The sequence below is a fragment of the Nicotiana attenuata genome, unplaced genomic scaffold (assembly GCF_001879085.1).
Source record: "Nicotiana attenuata strain UT unplaced genomic scaffold, NIATTr2, whole genome shotgun sequence".
In the NCBI taxonomy this organism is placed as follows: domain Eukaryota; kingdom Viridiplantae; phylum Streptophyta; class Magnoliopsida; order Solanales; family Solanaceae; genus Nicotiana; species Nicotiana attenuata.
In genome coordinates, this window is record NW_017671780.1 from 167923 (window position 1) to 185627 (window position 17705).

Here is a 17705-nt window from a genome sequence, read left to right on the forward strand (position 1 = left end):
ATTTAAAGATTGTGAAGAGCCACCACTTTTACTAATGTGAAGCATCACATCCCTTCAAATAAATTTGGTATTTATTTAAAAGTTTTGGTATAAATAAGGTATTTAAAAGAAGGGCATAAAAGAAGGGTATTTAAGTAATTCAACTTTTTAGTTAAAGGCTTCCCACTTTTATAATAACTAGTCTTAGGGTACGCGCGTTGCGCGTGTACCCTATATCAATAAATATAAGTTTTTTTAAACTACATTGTTAGATCAGAAATGATGAATGTTAAACCCAACAAAATTACTCGGATCAGAAGCAATGAAGTTGATCCATCATGTATTATATCATTATTTATTACTCATACAATTTTCGTATATCACCTTGTGTATGCATCTTATTTCGTCACATTCCTGCCAAAATCATCCATGTGTCTGTTAGCTCGAAATATTATCAAACATTTGCATTATAATTACCTTTTTTTTGTTGCATTATCCTATAAGTAACCTCCATTAAAAGTCTGATTTGTGATCTTGAAAGTAAAGCGTTAAAGATGATATAATAGTGTAAAATTCTTTACATCGTTAGTGATTATTAGTTAAACTGAAATAATAAAAGGAAAAAAAGCACACACATAGAAGTATAATACAACAAGTAAACTCCATTAAAAGTCTGATTTGTGATCTTGAAAGTAAAGCGTTAAAGATTACCTAATAGTGTAAAATTCTTTACATCGTCAGTGATTATTGGTTAAACTGAAACAATAAAAGAAAAAAAAAGCACACACACATAGGAGTATAATACAACAACAACAACAACATACCCAGTATAACCCCATAGGACTCATAGAAGTATAATCTTGATGTAAAATTGTGAATATAAAAGCAAAACGTTATATATAAGTTTTGTTGACAATAACGAATTTCAACAAATAGATTTCAAATAACTACTATTTGTAACCTATAATCGATACTACTTGTCGAAAAAATATTGTAAAAATAATTACCTAATTAACCAAATTTCAAGAATAGCTAAAAGAATTATCAATGGAGCTTCTAAAAAAGTACTTACCAAATTAAATGTCATAACGATAGTCATAATCTAGTCATTCAACCGGATAACCATATTTGCATTCTCTGTATGTAAAGATGAAAGATCCTTGTCCTTCAAGCCATAATCCCCTTTCTGAACAATAGCCAAAGCTGGAGAGTATGATTTCTCATGCTCAAATCTGCTCGAGAAATCAACTTGAAGAATTAGCAATTGTTGATCTTTTACTGCAACACACCCATAATAGTTGAAAATATTACTAAAGTTATCTTGCGGTAAAACTCAAGCTCTTGAAACTTTGTAGTAATGTCCTGATTAGATTCCTTTTATAGAGCAATTAAGATTGATAATAAAAGAATCGTAAACCGACGACACCGTTGATAACATAAACCCAAAAATATTATTAGATACAATTACAATTATATCCAGTGTAAAATACACTTAATAAGGGTAAAAAAGGCGAACGATATTTCGATAAGGGCTTCGTGCTTTTAATATATATATATATATATATATATATATATATATATATATATATATGCCAAAATTGAAAAATAGAAAGAAATAAAGAAAAGATTATACTAGTAAGCTGTTTCTTTTTCTTTCGTTAAATTCTTCTTCGGTCTTGATGGACTTTATATATTTGTTTCATTTAGGAAGAAAACCAAGGGAACGAGCCAGGTCACTGATTTAGCATTTTTTTAAAAGTCAGCTGTTACGCAGTATAAGTTATTCATTCCTGAAGTAGTTTTTTTTGTTCTGAACTAGTTGGACACACCAAATAGTCCATTTGAAATAGATTCTTAATTTTAGTAAAAATATATTAAGCGTATTGACCTTGACATTTGTATTATTTTCTAGATGCAAGGGGATAAACAAAAAATTCAATTTACTACAAGGTTTCTTTCTCTACTACGCTGAGCTCATAGCAATGGATATCAACGAGGAGAAATCAACAAAGTCACAGTTACCCATTGAAGGAGATCACGAACAAAAAGCAACAAAGTCAGAAGAAACAGCAAAGGAAAATGATCAAGGGATCATCACTGCACCAAAGACTGTAACAATCGAAAGTGATGCAAATATAGCTGCAGAACAAGTTAAAGAAGAAAATCCAACTGAGGACAAGAAAAATGAAGAGAAAGCCGGTGAAGATACAAAAGAAAGTGCAGAATGGCTAGATCCGCAGAAGAAGCAAAGTGAAGAAAAATTCAAATGCCGGCCAATAGCATTTCTGTTGGGACTTCTATTTGCCCTTATATCTCTTGTCCTCGCTTTTGTTGGAGGCGTTATCTGGATTCTCGGGTTTGTCCTCCTATCATTCCTCTTATTTCTTTTTATAATAATTTTATCTTTACTCTTATTTTTTTTGTTACAAAATCAACTTACATACAAATATTAACACTATATATTTATCAACGTATTTTATATATTGTTCCTTATTTTTAAAATTTTTAATCCCGTGACATGTACCTAGCTAGTTATCTTTTGGGTGACATAATAGTTAAACTGCTCTAAGAAATGCCTAGCTATAGCAAAGATAATTGTTTACCCTCATAATCGGATAACAATTGAATTTATACGCGGTTTTAAGGACACGTGATATAACTTGATACAAATTAAGAAAAGAGATTAATATTAAAATTAGTGATAAGAAAATAAATGCAAACAACACAAATTGAACAGCCTTAGCCTTTGAGTTTGATCACCCTCGAGCCAAGAAATGCTTCAACTGATGTTAGACAAGAATAACAAGATGATGTGAACTAGAAATAACAGTCTATTGCTTTTTGCTACGTATTACAATGTATTTACAGATGATCAAACCTCCCTTTATATAGTAGGGGAGTCCTACTCTTGATACAATTCTATAAAAGGTAACCAGTCTCATGATTTGCTAATTAATCGACCTCTCTTTGATACGTGCCGAGATTTCCGTCGTGATCTCCAACCGATCCCGGATATTTCGGCCTATGTTATTTGGCTCGACAAAGTACCCTCAATCTTGTTCGGTCCTGGAGTCACGAGCTCAACGATTTAACTTTGTGCCTTGGTTCGATATGACCCGGGCTCGAGCTCTGACCTATCACGTTTCAGCCTCAGCTGGTCACACAATGGACGAAGCCAGTATCGACCGTATACAGATAGTTCCCTCGTTATCTGGAGAGAAAATGATGAGAAACGATATAAACTTCTGAGCCTTGTTTCGATAAACCATGACGTAAGAGACAAAAGGTAACTGAAACGTCCCGTCGGTCCAGTCTCCAAGGCATTAAATGTATGTCAGTTGTTGGTCGGCCACTACGGGTTTTGAGCCGTCATTTGAAAACTGTAAATACTTCATCCTTCCATTCTTTAGAACCTTTACATTCAAATGTTTGTTCTTGTGTTTTTAAGAAAAAATTTATCACCTTCTTCCTCTGGTTTTCTGGTTCAAGTTTTGAAACTTCTTCCTTTGTAGTCTTTTGGAAATTTTCATAAAGTATCCGCCAATTATGCCCTTTATTTCATCAGTACCATCTCTTCACGCTTACTCAGAAGCAGTGGCAAAAACTTCTAAATCTGTTCCTCAAAAGGAAACTCCTTCTTCCTCGAGACCGGCTGAAGAAGAAAAGGATCCGTCTACTGTTGTCGAAGAGAAGGTACCGGAGCCTGCTTTAACTACGTTCGTTCCTTTGAGTTGCCCAACCGGTGCTGATTTCAAAGTCGAGAAAACCTCTTCCGTACCGGGTCGGTGGGAGCCACTCTTGAGATACATATGTTCGATCACCAACAATCTCCTCTCCAAGGTCAAGGAAGACTGCAATTGGGCCAGTAAGCACGTGTTGGTGCTTGCGCCCGAGGAATCGATTACCACCCACGTGGAGGGTTTTCTAAGTATTTACACTTATCCCTTCACGTTGGGCCCTCTAGACCCAGTTATCATAGACTTTTCTAAAGGGTATGAGGTGACGCTTGGGTAGATTCATCCTTCATTTTGAAAGATTGTTATTCTGCTTCGTTTCTTTGTGAGAAAGCTCGACAACTACCCCTTCACCGTCGACCATCTTATGCGTCTGTACAGTCCCCGCCTTTACCGAGGGGGATTGATAAAGCTTGCCCGTCGAGCTACTAAGGCCCAATTATCGAGCATAGATGAAGACTGAGACCGAGGATTGTTGGGTCGGTTCGTTCGAGTGAAGAACTCGGATCTAATCCCGACAGAGGAAATGTTATTCCGCGAGAAATGGAACATGAAACGTAAGTATGACTTTACTTTTAAGATTTTTCCCATTACCTTTCTCTTTCCTCTCACCTAATCGATATCTCGTGCTGCATCTATCGCTCGGATGCCGGATGCAGTTCCTCGACTCAAGGAGTGGGTCGAGGGCATCATGTCACAGAAGCCCTACTCCGAGCGCGCATGGCGCGAACTTTCAAAGGGCCGGTGGGAACCCGTTCTCACGGTAAAATTCTTTCCAAGAACTGACATCACTTGGCTATCTTTCCAAACATACTTATCTCTTTTTCTTTGTAGTCCTCGGTAAGGATGTTGTGATGAGGCCCACATCCGCAAATAAAATCTTCCTCCCCCAATCTTCTGCTCTGAAGCAGGATAAAGAGAAGAAGAGAAAAGGTGCTCGGTGTTCCTCGAATTCGGAGAAGTAGAAACCGAAAAGAGGCAGGCGTGTAAACCTAAGGAAAGTATCGGCGTCCTCTCATCGGACTCAATCCACTGACTGAGGGATGAGTTCGAAGAAGAAGAAGACAATTCTGAGCTAGTGGCTCGGGTGCGAATCCACACTACTTTGACTCAAGACAGGGAGGCTGCTGAGAAGGCCTTGACCGGGATCTCTAAATCGGAACGGGGAGAGGCTACTTCACCCCAAGCTAGGATGGTCGAGAGGGAGATTGGGGCTGATGCTTCTCAAGCAGAGGAAAGTACCCCGAAAGATATTCTTAGGGCAATTGACCTCACCGGGTCTCCTCTGTTCTCCGATTCCATGATCAACGAGGCCGGTATGCTAAAAGAGCGTCCACACGAGGGGCCTCAAGGGGTGCCATATATCAATAATTTCTTCGAAGGTTTAGAATCTACCGCTTCAGAGGACATCACCGGGTTGGTGACTTACCGGCGCCAAAGAAAACACCATCTTCTGATGCCAGCGGATCTTCTTCGAGTCTGAAGTTGTGGATCGGTTCCCGGCTTTGAGTGCTAATTCTGACCGAAAGCGGTCAATAATTATCTCTACCTCGGAGGACGCCCAGGTTCTCTCCGCCCCCATGGGGGTTGCTAGCGATCTTCAGTGCTTGGTGACCGAAGAGGACCAGGCTAAGATGGATGCAGTAGAAGCGCCATGCCTGTTCAATCAAGCTCAACAGACACTGAATCAGGTAACCTCGAGTGCTTCTTTACTATGTACCTTAGATTTTAAGTTGCAAACGATCGTAACACTCTTCTTTATGCTTGTAGGCCTCGGTACTTCATAATGAAACTTTCCTCCGATATTGGGAGGAGTTAACCCAACACGAGGTCGAGGTTCGGGAGCTTACTGAGAAGAGCGATACCTACAAGCTTCTCAATGAGAAACTTCAGGCTGGAAGCGGCTCGGAAGGAGCATGTCGAGTGGGTCGAGCAGGTAAATCGAGTACTTGAATATAGTGATGACAATTCGGACACAATGGCTAAAGAGACTTCTCTTTATTCTTGTGTAAAATAGTAACATATATATACATGCTTTGTCTTAGGGTTCGATCAGCCTATGTGGGCAAAGTTCATTTGCCCCTTTGGCCCTTACAATGCATCCTACCGATCGATACCCTTCAGCTACAAAGTTTCTTTCCTTGCTAACGTCAGTATCCGAGGGTGATGCCCCCCAGTATTCGAGGTTGATTGTAGAGGAAACTCAGATACTGTTAATGCCAGCTTTGAAAGTGATTCGTGATTGGTCCTTGATTCTAAGTTAGTACGATCCATTGTTGCCTCGTTAAAAACCTTGCTGGAAAACCCATTTGGGACAAAACGGATTCAAGGGAAAAAGAATGCAACACGTGCTTTCAGACCTAAAGACTTTGTGCTGCTTCTTGTCGATCACCTGCAAGCGTTAGTCTGAAATACAAGTAAGAGAAAATGAATGGGGTTTACCTAGCAGTAATATTGTTTTAGGTGAGTTACATTCCAAGCTCGATAGATGTTCCCCGTTCATCGTTCCGAGCTTATAGGATCATTTCTCGGCGACCTCGAGAATTTGGTACGTTTCTTCCCAGGTCGGACCCAACTTCGCTTTGTTCGTGTTCTGGGTGTTTAGTGTGACCTTCCTTAGTACTAAGTCCCCAATATTGAAGTATCAATGGTTGGCCCTTCGATTATAATACCTCTCGTTCTGTTGCTTTTGAGCAACCAAGCGAACAAAGGCGGTTCACTCCTTTCACCCAATAGCTCTAGGCTCGTATTCATTACCTCGTCATTTGATTCCTTTGTTGCACATTGGAATCTGATACTTGTCTCCCCGACTTCGATTGGTATTTAGAGCTTCGATGCTATAAACCAATAAGAACGGAGTAGCCTCGGTACTGGACTTCGAGGTCGTGCGATATACCTAAAGGACTTCGGGCAAGATCTCCTTCCATTTTCCTTTGGCACCGTAACCTTTTCTTAAGGTTTTGGATTATGTTTTTGTTGGCCGATTTGGCTTATCCGTTCCTACTAGGGTGATAACGTGTCTATAAGATTCTTTTAATATTATGATCTTCGAGAAACTTGGTCACCTTGCTGCCGATAAATTGTTTCCCGTTGTCACATACAATTTTGGATGGCATTCTGAACCTGCATATGATATGGTCCCAAATAAAGTCGATGACTTCCTTCTCCCTGACCTTCTTGTACTCCTGTGCTTCAACCCACTTAGAAAAATAGTCAGTATAAGATAAATTCAGCGTTACCCGGTGCTCATGGAAGAGGGACGACGATATTCATTCCCCACTTCATGAATGGCCATGGTGACAAGACCGAATGCAGCAGTTCCCCAGGTTGGTGAATCAAAAGAGCATATCTTTGGCATTTGTCATATTTTTGTACAAACTCCTTCACATCTTTTTCCATATCGATCCAGTAATGGCTGGCTCTGATCACCTTTCAAACTAATGATTCGGCGCCTGAATGATTTCTGCAGGTGCCCTCGTGAACTTTCCTCAGAACACACTCGGTATCTCCCGGTACCAGACATATTGCTAGCGGGCCATCGAACATTCTTCTTAACAAGGTTCCGTCCTCAGACAAGCTGAATAGGGGCGGCCTTTGTGCGCAGGGCCCTCGATTCTTGTGGATCTGAGGGAAGTTTCTCGGTCTTCAAATATTCTACGTAGTTATTTCTCCTATCCCAAGTTTAGCTTGTGGATTTTATTTCGGTGTGACCTTCTTCCACTATCGATCTCATGAGTTGTACGACTGCCCCCAAGTTGAGCTCATCGTCCTCGACCGACGAGCCTAATTTTGCAAGTGCATCGGCCTCGTTATTTTGATCTCGAGGTACATGCTACAAAGTCCACTCTTTGAACCGATGTAATGTTACCTTTAACTTATCTAGGTACCTTTGCATTCGTTCTTCTCTGACTTCGAACGTTCCATTAACTTGGTTCACCACAAGGAGGGAGTCACACTTAGCTTCGATCACCTCCACCCTCAAGCTTTTGGCCATATCGAGACATATTATCATGGCTAATATTCAGCCTCGTTGTTAGTCAATTTCACAGTTCTAATGGATTGTCTAACTATATTGCCCATGGGTGGCTTCAGTACCATCCCCAAGTTTACCAACAACTCTCTCTCGACTTCGGGTATTAAGGCCGACGTAAAGTCGGCCACGAAATCTACCAAAATTTGAGACTTAACGACTGTCCAGGGTCAATATTCAATATCGTACCCGCTGATTTCTACTGCCCATTTGACCAATCGTCCTGAGAGTTTGGGTTATTCATTATATTTCGTAATGGGTAAGTTGTTATAACACATATAGGAGGGCACTGAAAATATGGTTTCAATTTCCTAGAGGCGCTTAGTAAAGAGAGCGCCAATTTTTCTAGGTGAGGATACCTAGTTTTGGCCTCACCTAAGGTCCGACTAACATAATAAATTGGTAATTGTGTACCTTGTTCTTCCCGAACTAAGACTCCACTTACCGCTATTCTCGATACTGCTAGGTACAAGTATATTTTTTCGTTCGCCCTCGGTGTGTGAAGCAGTGGCGGGTTCGATTAGTATCCTTAAGTTCTTCCAAGGCCCGTTGGCACTACGGGGTCCATGTGAAGTTGTTTTTCTTCTTCAGTAATGAGAAAATTGATGGCTCTTATAGGAGGACCTCGAGATGAATCTCCCCAGGGCGGTAATGCGCCTGATTAGCCTTTGTATGACCTTCACATTGTCCACTATCATGATATCATCGATAGCTTTAATCTTGTCGAGGTTGATCTCGATTCCTCGGTTAGATATGAACCCGAGAAATTTACCTGATCCGACTACGAACACGCATTTTTCTGTATTCAGCTTCATGTTGTACTTCTTCAATATACTGAAGGTTTCTTGCAAATGCTTTAAATGGTCCTCTGCTCGCAGGGACTTAGCTAACATATCGTCAGTGTAAACTTTCATGGATTTCCCTATTTGTTCTTCGAACATTCAGTTTACTAGGCGTTGGTAAGTGGCACCGGTATTTTTTAATCCAAATGGCATTACGTTATAGTAGTATGTGCCATACATAGTGATGAAGGAGGTCTTTTCTTGATCATCTAGGTTTATTCGTATTTGGTTGTACCCGGAGTAGGCATCAAGAAAATAGAGGATCTCGTGGTCGGCCGTGGCATCGATCATGCGGTCAATAATAGGCAAACGGAAAGAGTCCTTGGGGCATGCCTTATTTAAATCCTTATCGTCCACACACATTCCCAGTTTGTTCCCTTTTTTAGGGACTACTACTACGTTTGCTAACCATTTTGGGTATTTGACCTCCCGGATGGACCCTATTTTAAGGAGTTTAGTTACCTCAACCTTGATGAAAGCATGCTTGATCTCAGACTGGGGTCTCCTTTTCTGCTTGACCGGATGGAATTTCGGGTCCAGACTCAGTTTGTGAGTGGTGATATCCGGTGGGATACTTGTCATATCAAGATGGGACCAAGCAAAACAATCCATGTTAGCTATAAGAAATTGAATGAGTTTTTTCCTGAGCTGGGGAGTTAACTCTGTGCCCAGGTATACCTTTTGATCGGGCAGATGTTCGATCAGTATGACCTGCTCCAGATCTTCAACCATTGATTTGGTAGAGTTGGAACCATAGAGAACTATAAAGGATCAAGGAACCCCGTAATCATCATCTTTGTCAGTCCCCTGCTTGTCCGGTTGGGTCGAGACTAGCATCGGTGATTGCTATTTGGCTTCCGGTTTTGCTTTTGATCCTGGCTCCTTTGTCGATGAGAGTGTTGATATCGGAATTACTTCATCGATGAAAAACATCTCCTTTGTGACAGGTTGCTCCCAATAGATCTTTTTAATCCCCTCTGGTGTTGGGAATTTTAATACCCGGTGACGGGTCGAGGGCACAACCCTCATGTTGTGAATCTGTGGTCTCCCGAACACGGCGTTGTACCTCATGTCCTCTTCGATCACATAAAACTTGGTCTCCTAGGTGGTTCCGGCCGCGTTTACCGGTAGCATTATTTCTCACTTAGTAGTTTCTCAAGCCATGTTGAATCCGTTTAGCACTCGGGTTGCAGGCACGATTTGGTCCTGTAGGCCGAGTTGCTCTATGACCCTTAATCGAATGATGTTGGCCGAGCTACCTGGATCAATTAACACACGTTTAGCTCGAGTTTTATTCACGAGTACATATATTACCAGTGCATCATTATGGGTCTGCATGATTGCTTCTGCATCCTAGACGTTGAAAGATAAAGTTCCTTCTAGTATGTAATCTCGAGTCCTTTTCTCCCTCGTGATTGATACTTTGGTGCGCTTTAAATTGGACCTTGAGGAACATTGACCCCTCCGATGATCATAGAAATGACGTGTTGAGGTTCTTCTTGCCCGTTATGTTTATTGGAATCCATGTTTCTAAAATAACTCTTGGCTCGGTCGCTCAGAAATTCCCGAAGGTGCCCGTTACTGAATAATCGGGCTACTTCTTCTCTCAATTATCGACAATCCTCCGTTTTGTGGCCATGAGTGCCATGATATTTTCACATTTGGTTGGGATCTCTTTGGGCTGGATCGGTTTGTAAAGGTCGAGGCCATTTGGTATCTTTGATGCGTCCGATAGCCGATACGATAGAAACTGCATCAACATTAAAGTTGTATTCTGATAATCGTGTGGTGCTTCTTTAGGTCCGATAGGCATGTCGAAGCCATTATTTCACGTGAGCCCTCGAGAGCTCTGGCCTCGTTCACTTCTCCTTTCATTTTATACAGAATTTTGCCCAGATCCGTTGCTCCTGCGGTCTCTATTATATGGCTGGTATCGATCTCTGTTTAACCTCGATTCTCGGTCAATATCCCTCTTGATTCTATCAACGGGTCTGATAGTATAAATGGACCCGGAAGGAGCCCCAAGTTGATCATCTTCGACCCTATTCTTTGATTGTTATCGATTATGCATATCGACCCAAGTAATAGCCAGGTATTCTATCAGATTCTGCTTCAACTCTTGCGCAGCCACCGAGATCCGAACATTGAGTCCTTGGGTGAAAGCTTGAACAACCCAATCATTATCGACCAGTGGCAGGTCCATCCATTTTATTTAGAATCGAGACATGAATTTTCTGAGCATTTCGTTGTCCTTCTGCCTTACCTTGAAATGGTCCGACTTCCTGGTCTCAACCTTGATGGCCCCAGCGTGTGCCTTTATGAAAGAATCTGCAAGCATAAATAATGAGTCAATAGAATTAGGTGGTAAATTGTGGTATCATATCATAGCTCCCTTTGACAGGGTCTCTCCGAATTTCTTTAGCAAGACAGATTCGATGTCGTCATCCTCTAGATCATTCCCTTTGATTGCACATGTGTAAGAGGTGACATGCTCGTTCGAATAGGTCGTTCCATTGTACTTAGAAATCTCGGGCATGCGGAATTTCTTGGGGATCGGCTTTGGAGCTGCGCTTGGGGGAAAAGGTTTTTGCATGAGCTTTTTGGAATCTAGGCCCTTCAATGTCGGCGGTGCTTCCGGGATTTGATCGACCCTGGAATTATAAGTTTCCATCTTCTTATCAGTTGCCTCAATCTTCTTTTCCCCTGACTCAATTCGTTTTGTCAGTTCCTCGAGCTTCTTCATGATTATAGGATTGGTCCCTGATTCTTTATCGTTCGAGCCCCTTGAGACCGATTCAACTCTGTGAACAACTTCTTGGAACAGCTCGGGCTCAATCCTACTCGGCGGGCGATTCTGGTTCTAGAGCTGGGCTATCGCTGCTTATTGAGCCTACAACATTTCGAATATCACCCGCAGGTTGATTCTGCCATCTTTGCCGCTATTGTGTGCTTTGAGCGGCTGATCGAACATCCCTAAAAACACTGCCCTCGGGATCAGCGGCCAAATTTGTGTTTATGTCTACATGTGAGTTAACATCGATTAGATCTACAGTAGGGACTCCATCGAGATTGACCGGGGGTACATCGTTCCCTGGTGCTATGTTATCATTTTTGTCGTGGTGGCCGAAATCGTTGTTAGCGTGTAGGTATACTGACTGGAGTTCGACATTTTGGTCCTGGAATCAAAGATACTCCACGGAACAAGTGTATGTGTTATGAAAGTTTGTACCAAGTAACCACTATTATGCTTAGCCCCACGGTGGGCGCCAAACTGTTGACCCTCATAACCGGATAACAATTGATATAACTTGATACAAATTTAGTAAGCAGATTAATATTGAAATTAGTGATAAGAAGATAAATGCAAACCATACAAATTGAACAGCCTTAGCCTTTGAGTTTGATCACCCTCGAGCCAAGATGTTACATTCCATATCTTCGTATGTGAGAGTATTTGTAAGTCAATTAATGTAAGCTCAGAAACAAGATCATCTTTGAAAGTACATAAAGTAAGCTAATCATGTTACTTTGGAGTTTACAAATCTTTAAGATCATGAATAACAAGTACCAAGAGGGTTGGAAAGCTTAGTAGCTAAACGAAAAATAAGTTTCATCGAAAGTCGATAAGTTTGGAATGTTATAACATGCACTTTGGGACGAGACTAGGGTTCTTAACATGATAAGTAGGTTATGTTATGAGTTATTTAAGGCTTATGATAGTCGTGTGTTACGTTTTGAAGTCAAGCGAGTTGTCGAACAAAAGTTGGCAAACGTCATCACAAGTTACATTCATAAATGTGCTAAACATTAGGTCAAATGTAGTGGAGCTTTTCTCCAAAAATACTTGGAATTACGGGATGATACACATATCAAATTGAAGATATATGAGTCTAGTTTCTTACACATTAAACCTTTTTTTGATACGACCTAGAAGTAGAGAGATAGTTGCAGTTTCGCGAGACTGCGCAGACATCATAGGTTCCAAGTAGGTGTGGCATTGAAGCTTTTTGAGCAATACATTTTGTGTGTTATATGAGGTATTTTATAGACATATTTATATACTAAATTGAAGGTCTTGGAATGTAGTTTCCAACACTCTTAACTGTTCATTCATACAACATCCAGATAAAATGATATAAGCATCGGAAGAAGGGCCAATGCTAGGGTACCAAGCTAGCACCTCTTTGACTTTTCAAAAGTTGATATATAGGTCTTAAGTCGTCTCTCTCTCTCTCTCTCTCTCTCTCTCTCTCTCTCTCTCTCTCTTCATTTTACATAGAAAACGACCAGAGAACACCCATAAAATCCATCCTTGATCTCTCTAATAGGGTTTCAAAGAAGATTAACATCCCGGGTACGAAATCGAGAAGCGATAATATTAGAGTGATCCCTACGACGTAAGTATCATTATACCGCCTCTCTTTTTCTTTCTAGTTTGAGTTTTGGAAGGTACATCATAGTTAAGAAAACATATTATTTATGTATTTAAGTGTTTAAATATCAGGGAAGGTTGATAAATTGGTTTCCTAATAGTTAAAACTCACGGGACGGTGATTGAAAGCCGTGAGTTCGATTTATTCCACTTTTAGTGGACTATTTTGTAGTCCACTTGTTTTGGCCTATTGTGCTGCTGATTTATAGAGTTTGGAAGGACAAAAGGGCATGGAGAAACGCCAAATGTGGTGGGGTAGTAGGTTGGTCGCTCGTCGTTTTAGTTTCAGGCTAATTGATAACTTGTTGATTGGGTGTGGTATGATATATTTGTGGTTTTTGTTGTATTGAAGGTCCCGAATTGTAATGAGGTTAGTTTTGAGTTGCTGATTATATTGTGGTTGTATCTTACCAATAGTAGGCTTGAGGGAGCAATAAAATCAGGGGAAATGCTGCTCGTTTTATTTTAGAATCGAATTATCGTTTGAGATACGTGATATACTAGCGCCATCTAAGTTCTACATGTATTTCTTTGTTATAGGGTTGGCGCGCTAGTTGTCATAAGCTTGTTGTTGAGTGGCATTGACGACTTGAGGTATGTTACGGCTATCCTTCTTCCTTTTGGCGTGATCCATATGACACCACGAAACGAGCAAGCACGCAACTTTCATAAATGATTCTATTATTAGAAGTACTAGGGTTGCCTATGTTCTTGACTTCCCATATGTCCTACTACCATATTGTCTATTCATGGGTCTCATGATATTTTGAGAGATCTTATTGACTTACTTCATTATGCATTGCATTCATTTATACATGTATATTGACCCATGATCTAAAGGCGTTATATATGCATATAGTATATGTATATGGTGTATGGGGAAAGGTTATGGCGTTATATACGCACCACCACCTGATCAGCTGGTATACGTTGATGATTTCGCCTACAGAGGCCGAGATGATATGATGTGATGCCCTCAGAGGCTTGATGATGTTATGTACGCATATAGCTATGCATGATATGATATTTATACGCATATGCATGACATTATAAATGCCATGATTCACAGAGCTATTTAGACTTACAGGTTGAGTTCCTTACTTCATGTTTCTTTCATGTCTTTTATATGCTACTTTCATGCCTTACATACTCGGTAATTTATTCGTATTAGTATGGCCTTTTCGGCCTATGTTCAGTGTACTAGTGATCATTTTGGTCTTATAGTCCTGTATGTCATATGTATGTGTTTGTATTACATGTTGGGTCGTTATATGTCGAGTATTCCCTTTTGTTTTATTCTGGTTATCTAATGACGCCCCTTCTCGCCCATTTACCCATGATGGTATGATAAGAAGAAAAAAATATGTTACGTTGGTACTCGATTGGGTAAGGCACCGGGTGCCCGTTGTGGCCCATCGGTTTCGGTCGTGATACAATAAATGCCTCAACAGATGTTAGAACAGAATTACTAGATGATATGAACTAGAAATAACAGTGTATTGCTTTTTCGTGCGTATTACAGTGTATTTTATAGATGATCAAACCTCTCTTTATATAGTAGGGGAGTCCAACTCTTGATACAATTCTATAAAAGGTAACCAATATCATGATTTGCTAATTAATCGGCCTTTCCTTGATATGTGCCGAGATTTCCGCCGTGATCTCAAACCGATCCCGGATATTTTGGCCTTCCGTTATTTGGCTCAACAAGTACCCACGATCTTGTTCATTCCTGGAGTCACGAGCTCAACAATTTCACTTCGTACCTTGGTTCGATATAATCCGGGCTCGAGCTCTGACCTGTCACGTTTCAGCCTCGGCTGGTCACATAATGGACGAACCCGGTTTCAATCGTATACAATAATAGAACAATTTTATGTATTTATTTTTGTTTTTCTTATGAAACATATTTTGAAAAAGTTCCTTATTAACAGCTATCCTGTATCTTCCGAGAGCAAAATCCCAATGGACGCGAGTCACGAGTATTAATCGGACCTATAACCTCATGTTCATTATCATAACATTTTTATTTGGACAGGTTACTGGTCTATGTTTATCGTGAATGAGCTATAAGCTACGTAAACAAACTAGTTTATTGTACTATATATGTCCCTGGCCTACTATTTGTATGTTTTAGAGGTGAAGATTTATACACCTATATGAAAAGTACTTCTAAACTGCTAATCACTTTAAGAGTGTTTATTAGTCTGACTAATTCCTAAGTAGCTTATTGTGCTAGATATGTCAAACAAAGTTGTTGGAAGAAAGCATTTTTTATGTTAATTAAATGTATAAGCTTCTTTTGTAGCTTATTGATATATTTTCGTCATGTGGATGGTGCAGGTTAATGTTGACATGCATCCCCTGCTGCGTCTTCGTAAATATCTTGGTTTTTTTTTTTTTTGGTAAATAAAGACATTTATTCATAACATAAAGACTTAGTAGTCATTACAATATGAGATTTGTCTAGGCCACGCAGTGCCTATCCCATCTCTATCAAAAGCTGAAATAGCAAATACAGTGGCACTTGATCTAGTCAAAGCTCCGTTTGCCTTATTCCAGTATATCACTGATAAAATACCTTTCTGAAGAGTGAAGAACCTGTATATGGGAATAATGGGATTAATTTATATTAAAGGTTGCTCAATGTTGAACTACATTTAAGTATACTTCAATTTATAATCATATCACATAATCTCCCATCTTTTACCTTTTCCTCCCTCGCTATTACAGACCTTCATCCATAGAGAAGGAAAAGGACAAAAGAAAATAGAAAAGATTAAGATGTGTTTATGTGTTCCAGTCTTCAAAATTTTGTTATAATAGCCCTTTAATTTTGGTCTCTCCAAGTTTAAGTGTACTACATCCAGCAAATTTGCTCTTGATCTTTTTACAACGTTAGATTAATGTACGCTTCGTGTAAATATCTATTATTCTCGAAATATTATTTAAGATAGATTTTCTTGTAAAACAATATATGTAATTACGTGTCTTTGGGAGATCTACAAAAATAAAATCACTCTATCAACAAATCAAATTGTTTGTCCTAATATCTGGATAACAATTAAACTTATAATGTGATTTTAAGGATACATAATTTCACCTAATACCAATTGATAAATGCAAAGATTAGTGATAGAAGTTAATAATAAAATAAAGCAAACTAGTCTTGGAACGCGATCCAACCCTCGAACTTGATATCCTCGAACTAATCGGTTTCCAAAATAGTTAAGAAACAAAACAACTGATGAGCAAGAATATGTGAATTAAAGAGTAACTGTAGAGGGTATTGTATTGCTCTGATGTGTGTGAATGTAATATCCTTACAAATGATGGGGACTCCTCTTTATATAGTAAAGGAATCCTAATTTTGGTATAACTCTAACTACAGAAGTAAATTTCATGATTAGCCTAAACAACCGCCCTTGATTTGATCTGTTTCGGAATTTCCATCGTGATCTTCGACCGGCTACGGATATCTCCCATTTCCGTTATTGCGCTTCGTTCGAAGTCAGTCATATATGGTGTCGACCGTTGTTGGCCTCGATCTCGACGAGCACCTCGATTCTCGAACTCGATACCTTATCTTCGTGCTCTGACCTGATCCATTATGAGTCTGACCCTCGATAAGATTCCCTGGTCTCGATTAAATGGCAAAATCGGGCAAGCCCTGTTTTAACCGTAGACAGATAGCCCCCTCGTTTCTTGGAGTGTAATAAGAAGAAATGAACTGAGCCTTCGGTTTTATACCTCGACCAGTTATGACGTCACCCTTGTGACATAAGCGACCGAAGCGTCGCGTCGGTACAGTTCTTAAAATCATTAATGAGCATCAGTTGATGGTCGACCACGAATGTCTATGAACCGTCATAGGAAACATTATAAATAGGTCTTCCTCACAATTTTTTCAAACTTTACTTTTAAAACTTCCCTTAATCTTCAAAGCACTCTACTTCCTTCAAGTTTTCCAATTCTGCAAGTTCTTCAAATCTTGTTGTCAACCTTATCCAAAAACAACAAATCTCATCTTCCTCTTTCTCTGAATCCAAATAAAAATGGCAAAAATATCTAAAACAGTTCCTCAAAAGGAAAAAGCTTCTTCATCGCGGCCGGCAGGCGATAAAACGCCGGTGGAGCCATGCCTCGAGGAGTGTGTTCCTAGGGGGAGGGGTGTGATCTTACTCCGATTCCAAAGTCGAGAAAACATCGTCGGTCCCTGACCGATATGAGCCAATGTCGAGATATATATGCTTGATAACTGAGGACGACCTCGAGCAGGTGAAGAGGGATTGCAACTGGGGAGACAAAGAGATGGTGATTCCAACCCCCAAAGAGGACATCACTACAAACATGAAAGGGTTTCTAAGTATTTACACTCACCCTTTCACGCTGGGCCCTGTCGATCCCGTCATCATCGACTTTTTTCGCTAATACCGAGTAACCCTAGGTCAAATCCATTCCTCCTTTTGGCGGATTGTTATTCTGCTCCGATTCATCGTGAGCAAGGTCGAAGAGATGCCTTTCACCCTCTACCATCTCATCAGAATGTACAACCCCCGTCTCTACCGAGGTGGGTTAATAAGGCTTTAGCGTCGGGCTACCAAGGTGTTTATCTCGAGCATAGACGAGGACAAGGATCGAGGATGGATGGGCCGGTTTGTCCGAGTGAGGACTTCCGATATAATCCC

General features: G+C 40.2%; 1 protein-coding gene and 1 long non-coding RNA gene across 2 annotated transcripts; one reads left to right on the top strand and one right to left on the bottom strand.

Annotated features, from left to right (window-relative positions):
• Positions 1-321: 321 nt before the first annotated feature.
• LOC109210182 lies at positions 322-2087 on the bottom strand. Its single transcript, XR_002065507.1, has 3 exons — positions 2002-2087; positions 1052-1211; positions 322-393 (listed from the first exon to the last, which is right to left on the bottom strand). It is a non-coding gene; the product is annotated as an uncharacterized LOC109210182 (long non-coding RNA).
• Positions 1886-15629, top strand: LOC109210181. Its single transcript, XM_019373557.1, has 3 exons — positions 1886-2335; positions 13558-13611; positions 15361-15629. Exons 1-3 carry the CDS (start codon positions 1962-1964, stop codon positions 15428-15430), a joined length of 498 nt encoding a protein of 165 aa, XP_019229102.1. The 5' UTR covers positions 1886-1961; the 3' UTR covers positions 15431-15629.
• Positions 15630-17705: the final 2076 nt, after the last annotated feature.